The 21,884-nt window shown below is 41.3% G+C and overlaps 1 protein-coding gene across 1 annotated transcript in view; it reads left to right on the top strand.

Annotated features, from left to right (window-relative positions):
* Positions 1-457: 457 nt before the first annotated feature.
* The window catches only part of HHLA1 (HERV-H LTR-associating 1), a 38,864-nt gene continuing 17,437 nt past the window's right edge, over positions 458-21,884 (top strand). Inside the window, exons 1-10 of the mRNA XM_023222974.2 lie at positions 458-536; positions 1,561-1,620; positions 5,617-5,676; positions 6,778-6,858; positions 9,988-10,071; positions 10,178-10,261; positions 16,154-16,237; positions 17,859-17,915; positions 18,021-18,107; positions 20,138-20,386. Of these exons, the coding sequence (XP_023078742.2) occupies positions 458-536; positions 1,561-1,620; positions 5,617-5,676; positions 6,778-6,858; positions 9,988-10,071; positions 10,178-10,261; positions 16,154-16,237; positions 17,859-17,915; positions 18,021-18,107; positions 20,138-20,386 (925 nt within the window). The remainder of the gene's footprint in view (positions 537-1,560; positions 1,621-5,616; positions 5,677-6,777; positions 6,859-9,987; positions 10,072-10,177; positions 10,262-16,153; positions 16,238-17,858; positions 17,916-18,020; positions 18,108-20,137; positions 20,387-21,884) is intronic.

The following is a 21,884-nucleotide window of genomic DNA, read 5'->3' as shown; positions in this document are numbered from 1 at the left end:
GGTATGGGCTGCAAGCAAAAGCAAATGTGTTGCTTCCCACCAAAGCACTTAAGAGTTGATGAATAATCCCACAGCTCTCTCCCTTCCAGTGCCACAGTGAATCAAAGTCTAAGGAGGCTACAGTTGCCACATGGAGAACTACAGGATAGTCCAGCGCCATTAACTGGAGTCCCTGAGAGACTGTGTGGAGCAGAGTTCCCCACCAAAATGCAGTGAATACATACTGCAAACAAGAAATCAACTTTTGTTGTTAAGCCAATTAAATTGTTGAGTTAATTTGTTACCTTAGCTTCCTAATGTCTCCTAACCTAGTACAAAGCCTTTTTCAGATTGTGATTTTAATGATTCCTCAGGCACTGTTCTCAAGGGAAGGTCTGCATCAGTGTGCTTAGTAATCTAGCCAGTTTCCTCCAAGTGCTTGCTTGCTTCATTCCAGGTGGGTCAGAGTATCACAGGCATGCTGGGCTTCCTGTCACGTGGTCCTCCAGTGAGGCTGTGCATGGGCCTGGCGTGTGTCTTGTCCCTTTGGAACACAGGTGGGTTTGGCTGGAGTTCTGGAAGTCTCTGTGTTGTATAATAAGTTTGAGTATCCACTGTGCTTTAGAGAACCTCAGTAGCCAACATTTCTGCCCAGAATCCTAAATGAATTGTTTGTTCAAAATGGCAAGAATAACTTCCCCATTTCTGTTTTTCCCTTGACTTTTTGCATTTGATTCCAACCTATGCAAAATAATTCTCTTCACCTCCACTGTTGCGACCTTTGTCCAAAGCATTATTTTCCTTTACCTGGACCATGAGAGAGCTTTCCAAACCAGCTTCTCCTCTTGTCTCTCCATGACCCATTCACCACCAATCAGCCTGAGTGATCTTTTCATAAATCTTGTGATGTCATCTTCCAAGTTCCTCCCTCTTTTCTCTCCCCCTGCCCCAAATTATTCACGGCCTTCCTACTTCTCTCTGTGTAGTGTACCAGGTCCTTTTCAGGCTCTGCGTGACCCTGCCTCCCTCACCATCCCTGCTTCCTACCACCTTCACCTGCTTCATTCTTTATGCCCTCATTACTGTTGGCCTTTTTTCGATTATTTAAAGTAATACTCATGCCTACCTCAGACACTGGGCTTGTGCTGTTCTCTATACATCAAATATTCCCCACAATCAGTTAAATCCTACTCAAATGCTATTCATTCTTCAGAGCTCAGCTCAACGTCCCCTCTCAGGGAAGGCTTCCAGATTCCTGGGACTAGATCAGCCCCCTGTTACATACCCTCACCATTCTCTTCAAGGTATTCAATGTTGTTTTCCTATGTGTCTGCCTTTCCAGCACACACAATGCCTAGCAAATACTCGGCACTCAATAGCATGATCCATCATCAGTAGTTGGTCAACAAATATTTGATGACTAAATGATTAAATGAATGAATAAACTAGATGTGGGACTAAATGTCACTTCACAATCCCAGGTCGTAATTCTCTCATCTGTAAAATGGGTATGTTGAATCAAATTATCTCTGGTATTATGTCTTGGTTATAATTACTCTGATTAAACCTTTTTTACTTTAGTGTCTGGTATCAAAGGAGAAGCCAAGAAAGAGAAGGGAATGACTTTTTTACCTACAACAGGTAAGTGGGTAGTAAGGGCTCCTTTTCAGCTCACTGTTCTTGGACAAATTCCTTGACTTCCCCAAGCCTTACTTTCACTACTGATAAGACAGCGATTGTATCCACATCTAACACTATAATAGTCACAACAATGGTTCCTGTGAGCTGCTCATTTCTTTATGGTTCATTGAATCCTTGTGATCTTAATAAATCCACAAAGACTGTGGCATTCCATTGGTGATAGAAGATTTTATAATGGGAGGTATTTTTGCTTGCCATAATCGCCTTTGTAATAATTTCATCTTTCTTTGCTTTTCCTTTTTGATGCTATGAAATTGACTTTGCGGTACAATGATGAATACATTGCAACAGGAAGGACAAGAGGAGTCAGGGAAAACAGGTTTCTGTTTCTAAATTTTAGTAAACAAGCAGGACAATTTTTGGTATGGTTTTGCTTTCAGTTTTGGTGGAAATTATGTTACTTTTTATTTTTATTCTTTTTTTTTTTTTTTTTTTTTTGAGATGGGGTCTTACTCTGTCACCATGGGAGTGAGGTGGCACAATCTCAACTGACTGCAACTTCCACCTGCCAGACTCAAGAGATTCTCCCACCTCAGCCTCCTGATAGCTAGGACCTCAGGCATGTACCACATCTGGATAATATTTTGTACTTTTGGTGGTGACAGGGTTTCACCATATTACCCAGGCAGGTCTCTAACTCCTGAGCTCAAGGGATCCACTCACCTTAGCCTTCCAAAGTGCTGGGATTACAGGCATGAGCCACCAGGCCTGGACTATTTTTATATTCTCATTTATTTTTAATTAGTACATTCACGCAGTTCAAACAGCAAAAGGTACAAAAGAGTATAAACTTAAAATGCTCCCCCAGCTGACAGCTTCCCTTTCCTGATAGCACCAATTGTACCAATTTATTGTGTATAAGTAGGATAAATTTCCATAAATATTTTTCCTATTTGAGCCTCCAATTTTCTCCTCCTTAAATGGGAACTACAATTCTTGCCCCACAGGTAATCATGAAGGATAAAAGGTGATAAAATACTAAGCATGAAGAAGTACAAAAAGTGCCAGGAAACTTCTATTTTAAAGATATTATTATGGTGGTCTTTTTATCCAAAAACAGAAAAATATCTTTTTGTAATCTCTCAGGGAACTTATTTGAAAAATGCTCTGTATCACATCCTATTCAAAAATCTGTGCTCCACTGGTGTTTAGTTCAGACTTCAAATATTGTTATCAAAATCCACCCAAGGATTTGTAATTTAAAAAAGGAGTGGTAGAAATACTCTTTCCATGGTGAAAGCAATGGTGCTAAAAAAAAAAAAAAAAAAAAAAAAAATGGTGCTCAATGAGAAAGATGACACAGGGCCCCCCATTCTGGCTGGAAAGGTATAGGAATCCTGCCAGCCTCGTAGCCTGGGGCATCCCTGCTGCCTGGAGACTCGGAACTGACATAATCCTGGTCCCTCACCTGCATGGAGGACTCTGTTGCCTTGGCAGGTCACAAGCAAGGTTGATTGGTGCCTCCCGCAGATCTTATAGCAGCCGGTACAGAGTAGACTGCTTAAGTAAAGTGCCACGCAGGTGCCTGAGGGGTTGAAGTGGCCTCACCCAAGCTAGAGAGCTGACTAGTTGGCAGCATTTGCCCTGCTTAATTATGTCTGTCTCAGACTTCTTTTTGTTGTGACATAAGCCCCTTGTCTCCAGTAGCCCTATTATGGGGAAGGGGGGTCAGAGTCCCCACTTACCTCTAACCCCAGAAGCTCTGTTATTTAACCAAAAAGCTTGACAATTGGTAAAAGGCCAAATTGGCTTAAGCAGGCAACAGTTGACTTGACTCAGTTTCAACATGGTATCCGAAAAGCAGAAGACAGCAACTTAAATGGCCACTGACGGATAAACAAAAAAAGGAAATGCGGTATATACATACAATGCAATATTATTCGGTCTTAAATAAGAAAACACTGCCATATGCAATAACATGAGTGAACCTGGAGGATAGTATGCTAAGTGAAATGAACCAGTCACAGAAGGACAAACACTGCGTGATACCACTTTCATGAGGTATCTAAAATAGTCAAACTCACAGAAGCGGAGAGTAGAAAGTTGGTCACCAGGGGATTAGGAGAGGGAAATGAGAAGTTTGCTGTCCAAAGAGTATGAAATTTCAGTTACGCAAGATGAGTGAGTTCTAAAGATCTGCTGTACTGCATGGTAACAATCAGTAACAATACTGTATTGTGCAGTTAAAAATCTGTTAATTGGGCTGGGCACGGTGGCTCATGCCTGTAATCCCAGCACTTTGGGAGGCCGAGGCGGGTGGATCATGAGGTCAGGAGTTTGAGACCAGCCTGACCAACATGGTGAAACACCATCTCTACTAAAAATACAAATATTAGCCGGGCATGGTGGCGTAGACCTGTAATCCCAGCCACTCAGGAGGCAGGAGAATTGCTTGACCCCAGGAGGCGGAGGTTGCAGTGAGATCACACCACTGCACTCCAGCCTGTGCGACAGAGTGAGACTCCAACTCAAAAAAAAAAAAGAAAAATTTAATAGAGTAGATTTCATGTTGTGTTTTTCAATAAAATTAAAATTAATTTAAATTAAATTAAAAAGTAAAATAAAAAGAAGTGAGCAAGAAGAACATGGACAAAGAGTTGAGATTGCTCTTTTCTGATTTTATCTTAGCCACTAGCCCAATATGGGATTTAGGTACATCAAATCAAGTTTGGGGAATTCAGTTTATCCATTCTTCAAAGTATTGGACAAGATGATTTCTGAGGATGTTATGAAGTGTTTGAGGCTGTACTTTCAGGTTCCTATTTTATTTATGAAAACTTTTATTTCAGTGTCTGGAAATAAAGATGTTAAGAAGGAAAAAGATGGGACATTCGTCGGTGTAATGGGTAACTACATCAGCCCTAAATCTTGACTTACTCTGTAACACAGAGCACATTTTTCAGACTCTGTGGCTTGTTGCTTTCCATTTGTAAAATGACAATGTAAAATAAAGCACCTTCTCCATCCTGTTGGTACCTACGGTTGCAGTGGTCATTTTTCATGTTACATGTGATACTAGCTTTTTTTGTGTCAGCTTCTTTTCTGAACCTCTCTGTGACCCTGACAAAACATGTCGCTTCAGTGTCTCATTTAATTTAATAAAATAAATTGTAAAGTAGGGCACCTTCTCCATCCAGATGTAACATGAAAAATGACCACCGCAACAGTCGTAGTCACAAGTACAGTGTGATGCTATAGCATGTGGTCCAAAACAACTGATCCTTCTGGTCTCTGCTTAATGTCACTTCCACAAGAAGGCCTTCTCCATCCCAGACACCAGGCTAGTGCCCTGGTGCTCCCACACAGTGTTGACATTCCTCTTTTGTCACGACATGTGAGTCTCTTCCTCCCTGACCAAATCATACACAGGAAGCCCCATGGAGCTGGAGACTGGGTTCATTCTCCTTTACCATTTCATATTGCCTAGCATATTGCTTGGCCCTCAGTGAATGTTTGTTGAGTGAACCAATGAAGATTGAATGAATGAATGCCTTTGAAATTTCATATTTTTCTTTGACATTTTCTCCTTTGGTCGCATGAAATTTGCTAAGTAGTCAAGAGGCCTAATATTTTGGCCACTGCTCTACAGTTCTAGAAAGTAGGTTCTGAACCCTTTATTACCACTGCTTAAGGTTCTTCTCCTCTCTGGGCCTCAGTTTCCCTACTCAGTTAAGGAGCGGGGTAAATAAGACCCCCTGTATCAGAATCACCAAGCTTATTCATTAAAACGTGGATTTCTAGGCCACACCCATCCCAGAGAGGTTAGAATCTGTATCAGGGCCATACAGAAGAGTCTGGGATCTGCCTTTCCTCAGTGTCTGCCAGTGACTCTCACACGGAGAGCAGATGCCAAAGAGGCTTCCAAGACTTCTTCCGTTCCTGGGGGTAGGAACTGGACTACTTGCATTTTTCTCATGAAGACTGTTTCCTTCCCAGTGTCTGGCCTTAGAGGAGAAGAGAAGAAGGAGAAGGGGGTGGCGTTTCTTGCTACAACGGGTGAGTGCCACTCCCCGAAATCCCTTGGGTTGTCTGGGCTGCAGAGCAATTCCTCCACTTCTCTGGACCTCTGTTGTTTCACACAGTGGAGAGAACGTCATCTCTCTAATCATTATCTGATCATTAAGTAAAAGTCGAAGAAGGCAACGTTTGAATAAATAGGAGCATCAACAACTGTTTCCATCTTGTCAACTGTTATTTCCAAATCTTTTTTCTTTTAGATGGAGTTTCACCCTTGTTGCCCAGGCTGGAGTGCAGTGGCACAATCTTGGCTCACTGCAACCTCCACCTCCCAGGCTCAAGCGATTCTCCTGCCTCAGCCTCCCAAGTAGCTGGGATTACAGGCACCCACCACCACACCCAGCTAAATTTTATATTTTTAGTAGATACGGGGTTTCAACATGTTGGCCAGGCTGGTCTCAAACTCCTGATCTCACATGATCCACCCACCTTGGCCTCTCAAAGTGCTGGGATTACAGGCATGAGCCACTGTGCCTGGCCAGTTTCCAAATCATTAAGGAAGAGCCGGAGGAAGCGGGAATTTTAACTCTACTCACTGCACGCTGCCACTCCTGCCACACCTGGGAGATTTCTCCCTCCATCCTGGGTCATATCCTGGACCTATTAATTCTGAATTTCTGAGGATGGAGCCCAGGTACTGGAATTGTGTAATTAAAAATATATATATTTCTGGGTGATGTCAATGCTCAGCCAGGTTGTGTGGACCCCACTTTTACACGGGGTACTTATTTTCAAAGAACTGCTGAGAACCTCTGCAATGCCCTTGGGCTTCTCATTATGCTTGAGATACCTTTTATATGAGTCCTGAGTCTCTCCAAATGCAGAGATGCAATCGTCACTAAAAGTTAATGTTTCCTGTGCTTCATTGGGATTTCTCTTATCTATATTTGTTACTCTGTTGACTGTCACCTCCTAAGGTCGGGACCCTCCTCTTGGCTTGGAACCCCTTATGCCTGACACTTGGTTTGTGTTCAGCACATGTGCAAAGAAGTTGAATATCTACCTGAAGTTTGGAAATGAGGAACTTTTTCTCTTGCCGAGAAAAGCCTGCCAGTGACATTATCTCTGAATCTCTTTCAGAGCTGCCTGCAGGGTCAATTGATCTGTCTGCACTTAACCTGACAGAGCTTGTGAATGGGATGTTGAGTAGAGCATTAAAAGGTAATTATTTTTTAAAAACACAATCCAGGCAGGTCCATGTTTTTTATTGTACCAGTGTCTTTTCTGAGCCTTTCTGTTGCCTCTACAAGACACTTCACTTCTGTGTCTCAAGTTTCTCGGTGTTCAAAGTGGAGAATAGGCTGAACTCAGTGGCCCAGGCCTGTAATCCTAGCACTTTGGGAAGCTGCTTAAGCTCAGGAGTTTGAGACCAGCCTAGGCAACATGGCAAAACCCCGTCTCCACAAGAAAAAAAAAAATACAAAAATTAGCTGCATGCAACGGTGCATGCCTGTGGTCACAGCTACTCAGGAGGCTGAGGTGGGAGGATTGCTGGAGCCCGGAAGGTCGAGGCTGCACTGAGCTGTGATCATGCCACTGCATTCCACCCAGAGAGAAAGAGTGAGACTTGTCTCAAAAAACAAAAACGGAAACAGAATGCAGAATTCATTGTCCCACCTAACACAGAATGATGTAGAAGGTTTATGAGAATTTTGAGAGTAAATTGCATTCCAGACATCGTATGTTTGTAATTGTAACTCTGTTGCCATAAACTAATAATAATTACTCATTGATTAAGTTAATATGATTCTGGATTTCTTTTTTTAAGACCATATTATGATTACGATATTATTGTAATCTTCTTTCTGTGTTCTTTAGCGTCTAGCAAAATGATTTGTATGTAACACATACTTAGTGAATGACAGCAAAGCCTGAACAATCCCTAGTGCACACTCCTCACTGCCTTCACTATTTATTCTCACATTCTTCAGTCAATATTCACAGAACACCTATCACATGTCAGGCACTATTCTAAGTATTGGCGGATAAGGCAGTAAACAAAGAACAAAAATCTGTGGCCTGGGGGAGCTTCCATTCTATTGGGTGAAGGGGTAACCAAAAACAAACAATAAACATAACAAATATGTAACGATACATGTAATTTAGAATAAGGGGGATGGAGAATGTCAATTCAGCATTGAGGTCTATGTAAATGGCATTCCCTAGGATTGTGCAATACACACACTGCACAACTGTGCCTGGTGGCTCTACACTTGTTCACTTAGACATTTACCCATAAACATTATTATCCATCCCTGTCCCAATGCCTGTTACTGTAAATCACAGGGATATAGCTCCTGCCTCCGATTTGCTCTCATGAGAGTTGCCGTGGATAGGGCTGCCTTGGGAGGTGCACGATAAGAAGGCAGTGATCTACCTGCAGAGGGTGCTGTGGAGAGATGAATCATCAGATGGAGGGATGGACTGTAAAATATTTAGCCCTTTCAGCCCTGAACTGTTAATCCTGTGCTTTCCTCTGCAAGGCCCTGCCCTGGGCTCTGTGAAATTTTGCAGAGACTCGAATGCCATAACTGGTACCCTCGAGGAGCTCAAAACTCTTCCAATGACTAATTTAATCCTTGTATAACCTCCATGGGGTGGTACTCTCACTCCCATTTTCTAGATGCAGACATTGAAGCAAGCCCATTGCCATATACAATTGGAATTCCGACATGTTTAATCCAGCTTTGTGATCTAGCCCAAAGTTCCCCAAACTTGTTGCACAATAAGAAGGACCTGACATACTTATTAAATATTCATCTCCCCAGGTTCCTGCTCTGGAGATTCTAATCCAGCTGATCTTGGATGGGACCCAAAACGTATATTTTTACCAAGTGCTATTTGTGATTCTTATCATCAAAAAAACTGAGTACTGGAGTATTCACATTTTGGTGTATACCCCATTCTTCTAAGGAGCTTATTAAACCCAGAGTCTGTGTACTGCATTAGGGTCTCCAGACGGCAATAGCCAGAGAGCCGAGGGAGAGAATGGGCACCGCTGGTGATTTGCGTGCACCGAAGTTTAATGATTCTGCTATTCCATCCACCATCACAGTGGGTCACAAATTTATATGAAAAAAAATCACCTGAGGCCGGGCACAGTGGGTCGTGCCTATAAGCCCAGCAGTTTGGGAGGCTGAGGTGGGAGGATCACTGGAGCCTGAGAGGTCGAGGCTGCAGTGAGCTGTGACTGTATGATTGCATTCCAGCCTGAGTGACAGAGCAAGACCCTGTCTCAAAAAAAAAAAAAAAAAAAAAAAATTCACCTGACAACTTTGTTAAAATCCAGAACCCTGGGGGCATACCCACCTTTCCCCTTTCTTCACCATCTGATTTAGTAGACCTGAGTCACATCCAGGAATGTGCCCTTTTAATAGGTGCACCTTGTGAATTGATGCAGGTGGGTGATTCTCAGACCATGGTCTGGAAAGATCTCCCTCTGCTGCACTGTCTTCCAGATACAAACCAAGAACAGGCACTGATGGAGAGTAGACAAGATGCTCATGCATGTATTCCTAAACCTGATTGTTTATGTTAGTATTCCTGATTTTTAAAAAATTCCCTCTCTTTGTGTAGTAGACTGAAAATGGCCAAAGATATCCACTTTGTAATTAGCAGAATCTGTGAATACTTCTTTATATGTCAAAAGAGTGAATATCACCTGATATGATAACATATGGATTGATTGAGTTAAAGATTTTGAGATGAGGCCATTGTCCAGGATTATCTGTGTTGTGCCAGGTGCCACCACAAGGGCCCTTACGAGAAACAGTCAAAGGAGACACACACAGAAGAAAAGATCATGTGACGATAGAACAGAGAGAGATGTGGCCACAAGCCAAGGGACACAGGCAGCCACCAGAGCTGAGAGAGGCAAGAACAGATTCTCCTTTAGAGCCCTTGAAGGGAGTGTGCCCTACTGAGTTTCAGACTTCTAGCCCCTAGAACTGTAAGAGAACAAACTTCTGCTGTTTAAGGCCACTGAGTTTGTCATAATTTGTTACAGCAGCCTCAGGAGCCTAATACACCTTGGAATCTTACTTAGAGAGTTGCCACAGCTTGGGACGGATCAGGAAATATAGACAAATGATACATACTCTTCCGTTTTTTGGTTTAGTTTTACTTTATTATTTTTAATTTCTGTTACTTTTTTGTTTGTTTATTTATTTTCATCATTGCTTTCTTTATTTGTATTGTTAATTTCTAGGGACTGTTTACCTATTTGTATCATTTACTCATTGTTACCTTAGTAGCCATCTGTCTGTCTCTTTATCTGGTGTGTTTTGGCAGATAGCAAGAAGTTCTTCTCCTTGCTGAGTGTCACTTCCTACAGTTCCTTCGCCTTCCACAAGTTTTCTGTAGCTGTTTACAACAGTGAGTGCTGCCTAGCTCTTCTTGATGGTGGTGGTGGTGGTGGTGGAGATGTGTTGCAGGGCCGGTCTGTGTGTCAGGATCTCTGTTGAATCCTTTCTCTTCACAGTTTCTAACCTGAAGACGGTGGACCCCGCCAAATTCCCCACAAGGTATTGCTACTGTTTAAACAATCGGACCAATGACTTATCAGGTGGGTACAGCTAACCATGAGGCTTGCAGCTTTTCCAATTTTGCTTGTGTCCTTTTAGATAAGTTTCTGTTTTTCCTCAATGTAAAATAGGAAAATATGTTCCTATCCACTACCCTTAACCATGTGCACATTCATTATCCCAGTGAAAAACAGTTGTGTGTGCAAAAGGGACAGGAGGAAAATGTTCATGAAGCACTGTTTTAATTGCAAAATTGAGGAACAACCTAAATATCCATCATGAGGGAAAATGGTTAAGTAGTCTCCATTAAGTCTCCAAAGTCTAATTCAACTTTGGAAAACAGCCACAGATAATACATAAATGAGAGAGAGTGCTCAAATTTGGCCTGTGCATGGAAAAACTTCCAAGAGATTTTTAATTAGAAAAAGAAAGTTACCCAAAAATATGAAGTGCACAGTGTTATTGATAAGAACACATATGTGGGCACCAGATAGGTGATTCCCTCTGAAAAGAAGATTGGAGTGTGTGTTAGAGTGGAAGAATGTTGGTTAAAAGAGCCTTAGATTTTCTGAACTTTTCTTCCCAAGGAGAGTATATTCATGTGCTAGTTTTATAAATAAAACTTTAAAGCATTACCTGTTCCTTATTTTAGAGAATATTGAAAAATAAAAGTGACAATTTTTGCACCACTAATTCACCCATTCAGTAATTCTGTTTGAGCCTGCACTATGAGCCATGCACCCTTCTAGGTGTGGGTAAAGCACACAGAGCAAAGTGAACATACCTCCTGCTCCCGTGGCACATAGATTCCTAGCGGGGAGCAGAGAGTAAATAAATGCACTGCAAAGACATGGTATGTGGGCTGACAGCCTGACCATGGGGACCATGAAGCAGGGGAAAGCTGGAGGGAAAAGTCACGGTGGGGGATATTACTGTGTGTAGGGTGGTCAGGAAAGTCTCCTCCAAATGAGGTGAGGGTTGAGGGGTGATCTTCAGGATGTGAGGGGCCAGCCTTGTGGTTATTCCTGGGTACAGTGTTTCAGACAAAAGCCTAAGCAGCAGCATGAGGAGGACCAGAGAGGCCAGCATAGATGGAACCGGTTAGCCAGGACAGAGTTGTAGGAAATTAGCTCTGATTGGTGAGGGCAAAGTGGGGAGGGTGTTGCAGATCATATAAAAGTTTAAGGTCTACTGTGAGGATTCTAGTTTTCACCCGGAATAAGAAGGAAGCCATTGTGATTGTCTGCACAGGGAAGAGACATGATCTGACATTTTAAAAGGATCCTTCTGGCTGCTTGTTGAAGACTAGATTGTAAGGGAAGCACGCACTAAAGGCAACCAAAGCCTCTTGTACTTTTCCCCACTTAGTCTAATATTAATATTTTCCACCATATTACAAGCTCTTCATAAACATTTGTAATGGCTATGTAACCAGTGAATGCAAGCATTCTCTTAGCCACTACGCTGTTCTTAGACTTTTGAGTGGATCAAGGTTTTTCTTAATATAAATAATTTTGCATTGGACACCTTTGTGCATAAACTCTTCCCTGTTTCAGATTATTTCCCCCACAGAGTAGAATTTCTAAAACAAATATTGTGAAAATATTAAAGGAAAGAATTACTAATATTTAATGAGTACTATATGCCAGACCCTACATTGAATACTTAATGTCTATTATCTTATGCAATTTACCCTGTGAATCTCATCAACAAATACATTTGTGAGGAAAAAAATTCTTCATAATCACGCCTTTCTCACCATTTCATTAACCCCTGCTGAGGGTAGAAGTCTGTGCTGAGTGTGTTCCTACCCTGATTATGTGAAATATAAAAATAAGATTTGAAAAGTTACATCTGCCTGGAGAAAGTTTATAATTTTATTTCATGAGTCAAATCATATTTCCACACACTTGCAACAATTATATGAAAAGAATGATCCATGGATCATTATCTACTGATAAAATTGCATGCTGTTCCTCTGGTAGGTCACAGTAACTTTCTCAAGGTTTGACAAGAAGTCACAGCGCTACCATGAGAGGCTGTACACTTAGGCCAACAACTTGCCCTTGCTCAGCACCTTTGGGGATAATGTCTTTTTGGATGATCTTTAGATCTGGATCATTTTCTTTTTAATGTTTTCAACTCTGACCTATAGCCCTCCTTTGAGGGTATATTTGCATATTTTCCTGTTTTTATTCCTAAATGAAACTTGCTTAAATTTTCTTGATTTTAAAAATAATGTACTGTGATGTCAAGACGCTATGCAACATGGACAGGTAAATTAAGAAGCCAGAAATAACTGATAACCCACCATCCACTGGTAGTCACTATTAACATGCTGATGAATGCTATACAAGGCTGTCTACACTACCTATATAACCCACTTATCTATCCAATCTGTCATCCAAGCTACTTATCTAACCTACCTATATACCCCAACTAATATCTACTCATTTGTGGAGACATCCTGCTCTACATATAGGAACCGAACCCATTCTCTGTATTATTTAGAATACAGGGTGGGCTACTATAACAAATGACTCCAAAATAGTCCAGTTTAAAGAAGGTAGAAGTTAATTGCTTTCATGTGTGATAATCTGGGCATGTAGACATGCCAGGGCTGCTCTAATGGTTTGATGGTTTTGGGACCCAGGCTCCTTCTAGCTTGTTGCTTTGCCTTACATATGGATCTGTGTTCTCATAGCCTAGGGTAGGTTGCCTGCACATCCACAGTCCAACTACAAGGAAGGGGAAAAAGGATTTGGAAGGTGTATTAGTCCATTCTTCCATTGCTATAAAGAAATACCGGAGACTGGGTAATTTATAAAGAGACGAGGTCTAATCGGCTCATGGTTTTGCAGGCTGTACGGGAAGCATGACTGCTTCTGCTCAGCTTCTGGGGAGGCCTCAGGAAACTTACAATCATGGCAGAAGGGAAGGAGAAGCAGGCAGATCTTACATGACTAGAGCAGGAGCAAGGGAGAAAGAGGGGAAAGGAGTTATAAACAACCAGATCTCGCAATAACTCACTCACTATCATGAGAAGAGCACCAAAGGCATGGTGCTAACCCATACGTGAGAAGTCTGCTCCCACGATCCAATCACCTCCCACCACGCCTCACCTCCAACATTGTGGATTACAATTTGACATGAGATTTGGGCAAGGACACAGATCCAAACCATCCCAGAAGGCATGCACATGTACTATGAATTCATAGCCTGGAAACCATTCACATTTCTCTTACATCCTATTGACCAGAATTTAATCTCATGGCTACACTCACCCGCAAAGCAAGCTTGAAATTACAGTCATTGTGTTAAACCACCATGTTCCCAACTAAAATTTGATACTCTCTTACTAAAGGAAGGTGGGAGAATCAATATTGAAAGACAACCATCAGTATCTTTCATTTTTTTTATGCAATTTTATAATCCACTCTCAAACTAACCTGTATGTCTTAAAAAATCCATTTCATTTCACTGAATGCAAGTATGCCTCATCCTTCACATGAATTCTTAGTATTCATTGACAGAATGTACCATGATTTATTTAATTTGTCTTCTCTTGTTGGAAACTTGGCTAATTCCTCATATTTTTGCAATTATAAACAAGGCTGTGATGAACACCTGTGTAAAATCACTTAGAATACTTGCCCAATTACCTCTGCAGAAAAAAGCCCTCAAAATAGAATTGTTGGCTGACAGGGAAACAATATTATAATGATCTGAATTGCTAAAATATCTTCTAAAAGTCTTGCATACGTTTACAGTCTTACCAACAATGTTTGAATGCCTATGTTTTTCCACTCACATTTGCCAACACTGAGTGTTAAGAGACAGTCTTAAATCATTACCAAAAGGATAGGTAAAAAGGTTTTCTTAATTCTACCTTCTATTTATGTATGAAGGTAGTCATGAATCATTCATTTTGATCATTGCTAGTAAATTAGATAATTCAAACTTTCATAAATGCAAAAAATATCTTTGAGTTAATAATAACTGGCTTTCTTCCAAGCCTAAAAAGCAGATTGTGAAAACAGTTCTAAAGGGAAAATTGACAAAATGCATTGAGCAAGAGGTTTCATGAGTGGTGGTAAGAATACTGGGAATAGTGGAAGCTTCAGCCCAAGGCAGACCTCAGCTGAAGTCCAAGCTCTGCCATGTACTCTGGAACTTTGGACAAGTTACATCATGTCTCTGAGCCTTGGGCAAAACCTGGACTCCATGTTTTGTGTGTGGCTTCAAAGCCATGCTCATAGCTTCTATGCAAGATTAATAATGACTTCCAAGTTGCATTTTATTGGTCTGTTTATGAATCTTGCTTCCCCACTAACCTCAACTTCTTCTATATGTCTTACACAACTCTCCAGTACCGAGTAAGTGTATGGCACACTGCTAATGCTCAATGAATATTTATTAGATAAATGGATTAATAAACAAAGGAGAATTTTTACAAGCAGGAAGAAAATATATGGAATGACTAAGAGATAATACCCTTCCTCAGTTTCCACAATTGACTAAGAACAGACTGGTCTAAAGAGACAGAGAAGGAGGCCAAGGCAGGTGGATCACAAGATCAGGAGATCAAGACCATCCTGGCTAACACGGTGAAACCCTGTCTCTACTAAAAATATTGAAAAATTAGCCGGGTGTGGTAGGGGGCCCCTGTAGTCCCAGCTACTTGGGGGGCTGAGGTAGGAGAATGGCGTGAACCTGGGAGGCAGAGCTTGCAGTGAGCCGAGATTGTACCACTGCACTCCAGCCTGGGTGACACAGTGAGACTCAGTTTCAAAAAAAAAAAAAAAAAAAAAAGACAGAGAAAGAGGGTGCCCATGTTTGCATATATAGGTGTCTATACCTGCATAGGTATACTACATACTGCATAGGTGTTCTCCCTCCAGGAGATTAAAATGTGCCTGTACAGAAGTAGTAAGAGCACCTCATGGCTTTGGTTCTTACATAGTAGTGCCCATCATCTGTTGGTCTTGGCTACACATTCCACTAATTGTCATATAACAGTTTCCTGCCTCTCGTGGTTCTGTATTTTCAAGTTAGCTTGCTCCTGCCCAAACTCATGATCCCATTAATAAGTGAAAGGAGCGTTTACACAGTATGATGGGAAATCATCCATTGGCCCCAAGAAGCTTCCTCTCTAGAAAATGACTGGGGCTCCTCAAACACATTCACCTTGTTTGGAAGTTAAGAATGTGCTGGATCATGGAAAGCCATAAATGAACAAAGAAGGAGATGGCAGCTGTTTGACTAGAAGAATATTAGGAATTTTCACAGTCAATGGTGCCCACCAAAGCTGAGAAAGAAAGTTCACAATGATTCTATAACCTGAAATGCGGAAAAAATTATCTCAGACACCACTCCTCACCACCACCACCACCACCACCACCACCATGAGTCCCCTTAAAAAGGGGGCAGAGGGAAAGATTCCTGGTGATAATTTTGTAAAGTGTCTTGTCTCTATTGTTCATACTTTATAATCCACCAGTAAATTTCACATTGCACTTTCATTTTCCAACTCCCAGGTCTGTAAATTTACCTTACATGTCTGCTTCCTATCAGATGGAGTTGGTATTCTGAAAACAATTACGTAAAACAATGGGGAAAATCCCCCAGAAAGACCATTATTCAACAATGTGGTCTTTCATAGCTCTTAGATGTTAGTAGAGAAGGGGTTGGGAGAGAGGATGATAAAAGAATAAAGAGGATTTTAACAGTGGATCCAAAGTTTACCTCTGGCCTGAAATCAAGACTTTCCCTTTTTAAGAATTAGTAGTATTTCTCTATACCATTGTTGATATTCCTCAATACACTAAACTAAATCAAACTTGTAAAATCTACTCTGAAAAATCCACATACAGTATACTTTTCTCCTTTTGTCTCTGAAGCAGAAATTTAAACCTCCTAAATTTGTCTTGCAGATTTTACAGCTCTACTGGTAGATATCATTGGAAATTCCACCAGCTACCTCACAGAGATTTTTAAGTCAACCTCCATCCTCTCAGGTGTGTTCCTCTTGAAAACACTTTGGTAATTTTGAGGTTTAGCATCTGTTCTGGTAGATAATCAAGCATAGTATGTTCCTCACTCCAACCCCTGCCATAGGTTAGGCTGGCAGAAACCTTCATGTAATCTTTATTTAGATAATCAATGTGGTCCAGTTTCCACACCAATAAATACAACAATATTTAAGTCTGCATATTTCTGGGATCCATAAAATTGGAGGAAGAATCCAAAGCTCAAAAGTTAAAGGAACGTAGGCAGACTCAAGAAAACATCATCTGATGGGTCAATATACCCCCATTTTAAGGAGGACTAAACTGAGATCCAGAGAGGTTGAATATTTTACTCAAATTTGGTGCCAGAATTCAGGTTTAAGTCTATATGGAGCCTAAGCCCATGTTTAGAGTACAGTTCAGAAACATACACCTCATTTATAAGGTGGTTTCATGTAACCTCCAGGAAAATCACATTTCCTTAGGGACCCACTTTGAAAAGCAAGGATCATTCAACAGTCCAACAATTGGTCTCAGCAGAAAGATGGTGTGATGCACTGTGGAGCAGCTACTATTTTAAAAGCAGGAGGAAGGGAGAAAGAGAAATAGTAACAGCTACCATTAGGTGTCAGATAATATTCTAAGGGCTTTCCATGTATTCTTTCATTGGATCCTCACTACAACCTTTTATGGCAGCTACTATATTTATCCCTACTTGACAGGTGAGGAAACTGTCACAGAGGGGTTAAGTAAATTGCTCAAAGTCACTCTGCAGAAGCAGAATTCTAAACCAGGTGATCTGGCTCTTAGCCTGTGCTCTTATGTTACTATGCTAATGTATATAATAATAGTAATACATTAATAATAACAATAATGATTACTCTAGCTACCATGCTCTTCTATCTGCTGGGCACCATACCTAGTGCTTCACTCCTATTATCTCCTTGGATTTTCCCATAATCCTAAGAGAGACATGGAACCCCATGTCCAGAGGTCTTTAGGCAGCATCGTCAGAGAAAAGTATATTTAAGAATTCAGAAGTTTTCAGGCTTTTGAAGATCTAATAGTGTGACCACACCATACCTGATGTAACCTCTCCAACAGCATCCAGAGAAGCCCAGTATAATCAAACATGTTAATGGTAATTTGGCAAAATGTTCAGCCCTTTACACTAAGTAGTATAGATAAAGACTATCATAGCCTCACAGTTTTCAAGTTTTGATACCAAGCTCACACAAAATATGCTGCCTTACAGAGATTTGGGGATTTGGGAATTACAAGTAAGGGATTGTGGGATTTGAATTTTCACCATTTTATAAAGGGGCAAACTGAGTCCTGAAGAGGTCAAGCAGTTCATTCTTGTTTGCATAGCTAGTAAGTGGCAGAGCTGATGTTGTAACTGTGGAAGCTGACCTCAGAGGCTCTGCCCTTAGCCACTACACCATCCCCCAAACCCAGCCAAATAAAATAAAGAAATCGGAAAATCAGGACTGCCTTAAGAGTAAAAAGTCAGCCTTATTTTCCTATATTATCCTAAGTTAGGTACTTTCAGCTTAATTTTCATTTCAATCAAAGACTTACAGCTTCAAACCCATTGCTAAGTCTTATTGTGTACTGGTTTGTCTTACAGTGAGTCAAAGCAATGCATCGGATTGCATCTTCATCTGTGTGATGACAGGAAAGTCAGGTAAACCACTAGACATTCTTTGACAAGCTCTCTGGGCTGAGAAATAGACAAAACTGTCCAGCAGATGAAACCCAAGATCTGATGCTGTTGGTGTGATTTTTGCAGGAAGGAATCTTTCTGACTTCTGGGAGATGGAGGAAAAATACCCCATTATCAATTACACATTTACCAGCGGTATGTCTGGTGTGCTGGGTGAGTACCAACCTCCCAAACTCCTCCCATAGACTCTCCAGACCAGGGTCCCACCTGGCACACTAGCAACTGAAAGCTGCCCTCAGGTTGTGTTTAGCTACACTGTGTTGAAAATCAGAGAACTTCGCCATTAAAAAAAAAAAAAAATGAATTTCTGGATTCTCTTGCAAAAGGTCTGGCAATTCTAGATCCTCCCCCCAACACAAGGCAATAAGGAACTGGAACTGAGTAGCTGCCACTCTCATTCCTGCACTAGGAAGGGCACCTTTTCCCCCTTTTCCATAGTCTTCTCTGCCCCCTATTGCCTTGCCCTTTTTTTTTCTCATATTAACTACTTGGTTTTTATAGACATTTGAAATTGTGACTCTGTGCTGGGGACCTGGCCACTCTGTAATATCCAGTCCCTACCCAACCATGACCCACCTTCATGACCCTCTGTGCCAAATTGGTCATGATGTTGTCTCCTTCTGAAACTTCTTCCCTACTTTTCCATATTTCAGAACCCTATGTGCTTGTTAATTGCAGCTTAGCTACTACCTCCTCTTTTTTAAATATCCCCCAATCAAAGTCAGTCTTCATCTTCTACCGTCCCATAACACAGCACTTGCATGTCATTTGGACTCTATGTTACTCCAGGTTGTGACACAGTTAACATTTCTATGTGTGTCTTAATGAATGGAACTGGAAGGTAGAAGAAGTAGTTTCCTTCAGCCTCACAGCCTGCCTTCCCCTTAGTGCCTCGCACATAGTGGGCTCTTCATCACTTTCTCTCGAAGTGCAATGAAGGATACAGTGAATCTGCAACTCCATTTCAGGGGCTACTTTGCTTTATATTCATTGTAGGACTTCTTTTGATTATGCTGTAGAAGGAATCTCAATTTGTGTGGGACAAGGCTACTTGATAAGAAGATGAAATTGGCAGTTGGTAGAATGACTTCACCTGCCCGATTCTCAGTACAGATCTTAGAGTTGAGTTAATCTCATTTATGTGGAGAGTCTTTCCGTGACATTCCCACCCCCCCACCCACCTCTCCCACACACACACAGGTCTCAATTAATTCTCCCACTTTGTGCTCCTTCAACAAGAACAAATGCCTAGGAAGAGACAACATATTTACAAGCTGATGCTAAAGCTGATGTGCCTGAAAGCAAGTACCCTGGCTGGGTAATAGTTTGGCTGGATGTACTTAGCCCCAGTCTGGTTGATCTGGGAGCAAGGCTCACGCAGGGTGTTAATGGGCCCAGAAGTAGGACAGAGAGAGGAAATGAGACTGTAAGGCCACTCCTTTAATTAGACAGTTCTCATTCTACATGCATTCAGGGGAGGTGGGGACCAAAATCCAACACAGGCTCTGCCCACCAGACTATAGGCCAGTCTTTGTCTTCCCAGAGGAAGGAACTCTATGGGCTAATAGGAGCTTGTCATCCTCATATCCACTGCTGCCACCACTTGAGCCTTCCCTAGGGAAGATATAAGGTGAAACTAATACTTGATCCCACTTCCTTCTTTCCTTCATGGAGCAACCAAGGATGCTGGGCAGATTTCCCTCTGAATTAAGCTCTCCTGCTAACTCTGTGGGAGCCTATTTTTCAAGCTGTTTCTGTCTGGAAGCTTCTGATTCCCCCAAATTTCACTTTTGGCTTTTGGTGGTATCCATAAGGCATATGAAGGAGACTAATTGCTCTTCCAGGGACATGTACCAGAATCCTAGAGTGGCTGAGGGCTGGAGGTGGAAGAAAGGCTCTGACAGGGGTCAGGATCTGTTCAGGAAACATAGCAAATGCCTGATACTTTTAAGCTTGAGAGCTTTGCATTCTGTTCAGTGTGATTCATCACAGACATTTTTACAAATTGATAGTTTATCTTAAGTTGAATTCAAGGGGAAATACTTCTTTTGGTTTTATTTGATGCTGTTCAGAGAAAGGTTTGAATCTCCACGTTCAGTATATTTGCTGTCCAATGACCTTTCCATTTTTTTATGTCCAAAGTGTCAAGCATGTTAAAATTACCATTGACTGCCTCCCTGAAGGTGCAGCTACCAGGGGAACTGCCAGGACTTCAAAGCCCACAACCAAAAGCCAGAAAACACTACCAAGTACAAGCCCCCGACGCTGGGCCCAGAGCACACCCTGGGCATCTGCCCTGAGAACCTCTCCCTGGATAAAGACAGCTGCTCCTTCAGAAAGAGGGGAGACCCTGAGCACAGACAGGCCTCCTGAGCTTCCTGCCAGGGCCACGGCCACATGGGTCAGTGCCTCCCATACTCTCCCAGTTTTGGGTAAGATGCATTCTCACCCTTTCCTCCCCTTTGCTGTGTCTGGCTCCTGTTCCCTCTAGGCTCGTATATATAAGCCAAATCCTTACCTCAATCCCTTCTCCATCAATGAAGCTACACTTCAGCTTACTTAAGTAACAGATCTATATGAGCCAGTATGGGTTCTACAAGATCAAGCAAAGGCAGAAAATACCATTGACATAATGTACTTCTTATATGTATTTTGATGACTTTTCATTCTGAACTAGTTTAAGACTCACAAAGAGTTGCAAAAATAATATACAGAGTTTCCCAGTACCCTTCACCCAGCCTCCTTCAATGCTACTGTCTTATATTATTACAGTACATTGTGGTAAAAGTATTTATATTTCAGCAAAGCATTTTGCAATATCGCTCCCAAAATTCACATGAAATGGTGACGTGAAGTCAATATTTTACGGCACGGTTAGTTCAGTCTGTAACTGGTTTGATAATGATGCCAAAAATATGTCAATGACTTGACACCAGTGGGAAAGCTGCCGCCAATGGCCTGCAGGAGGCTCCTGCCTCCCCAGCATCTTGAGTACATGATCAGCAGTGTCATCACTAAAGACACAAAAGGCGTGGTTATCTTATTTTTCCTATTTGGAAATAATATAAAATGGAGGTAGCTCATTAAGAGTCAATATTTTCTCAGTGGGTTCCAACAGTGGACCCACTGAGACAATATTGTCATCAGAATTCGTTCATTCAGTTATCAGAATTCATTCATTCAGTTATCAGAATTCATTCATTTATTTACCCATCAAAACACATTTCCTTCCAGACACTAGGCTAGCTGTTAAAAACACAGCTCTATAAATGTTCTCTTTCCTGAGCTCTTAGACCTAGGAGAGAGCCCAGGCAAGTGAACCAGTAGTCATGATCCAGCCTACAAAGAACTATTGTACACAGAGAGCGCAGAGAGGGCTCCTACTCCAGCATAGAGCAGACACAGGCTTCCCTAAGAGATAAGGATTGATAGGCGTCAGCAGCCTAGGAAACAAGGATGACTGGGTGGCTAGAGGAAAAGAAATCAACTCCATTAAATAGAAAAACACATTTACTGCAGAAAATTAGCACAATAGCTGGCATCATGACAATTATACAAAATCAGAAAACTTTCCAGAATAATATGACACAAACTTGTGATTTCTAATCACAACAAAAAAATCATAAAATGCCTACCTATAATCCTACAAGGAGAGATGCTGGTTTTATACAAAGAAAACTATGAAATTTTAATGAGAGTAATAAAGGAGTATTTAAATGAAGAAATACACCATGTTCTTGTTGAGAAATCTGAGTATTTTAAAGAAAGCAAGTGTCCTCAACGTAAGTTATAAACGTAAAATCCTTCAATAGAATTCAGTTTTGTAAAACTTGAAAAAACTGACTTTAATTTCTACTATGTTAATAAACAGGTAAGAACATCCAACAATTTTTTAAAAGGTCAAAGAGGGAAGATCCTTCCTTCCTTCCT

The sequence above is a fragment of the Piliocolobus tephrosceles genome, chromosome 7, assembly GCF_002776525.5.
Source record: "Piliocolobus tephrosceles isolate RC106 chromosome 7, ASM277652v3, whole genome shotgun sequence".
Taxonomy (NCBI): Eukaryota; Metazoa; Chordata; class Mammalia; order Primates; family Cercopithecidae; genus Piliocolobus; species Piliocolobus tephrosceles.
Note: the sequence above shows the minus strand (reverse complement) of the source record. Positions and strands in the feature narration are given on the sequence as shown.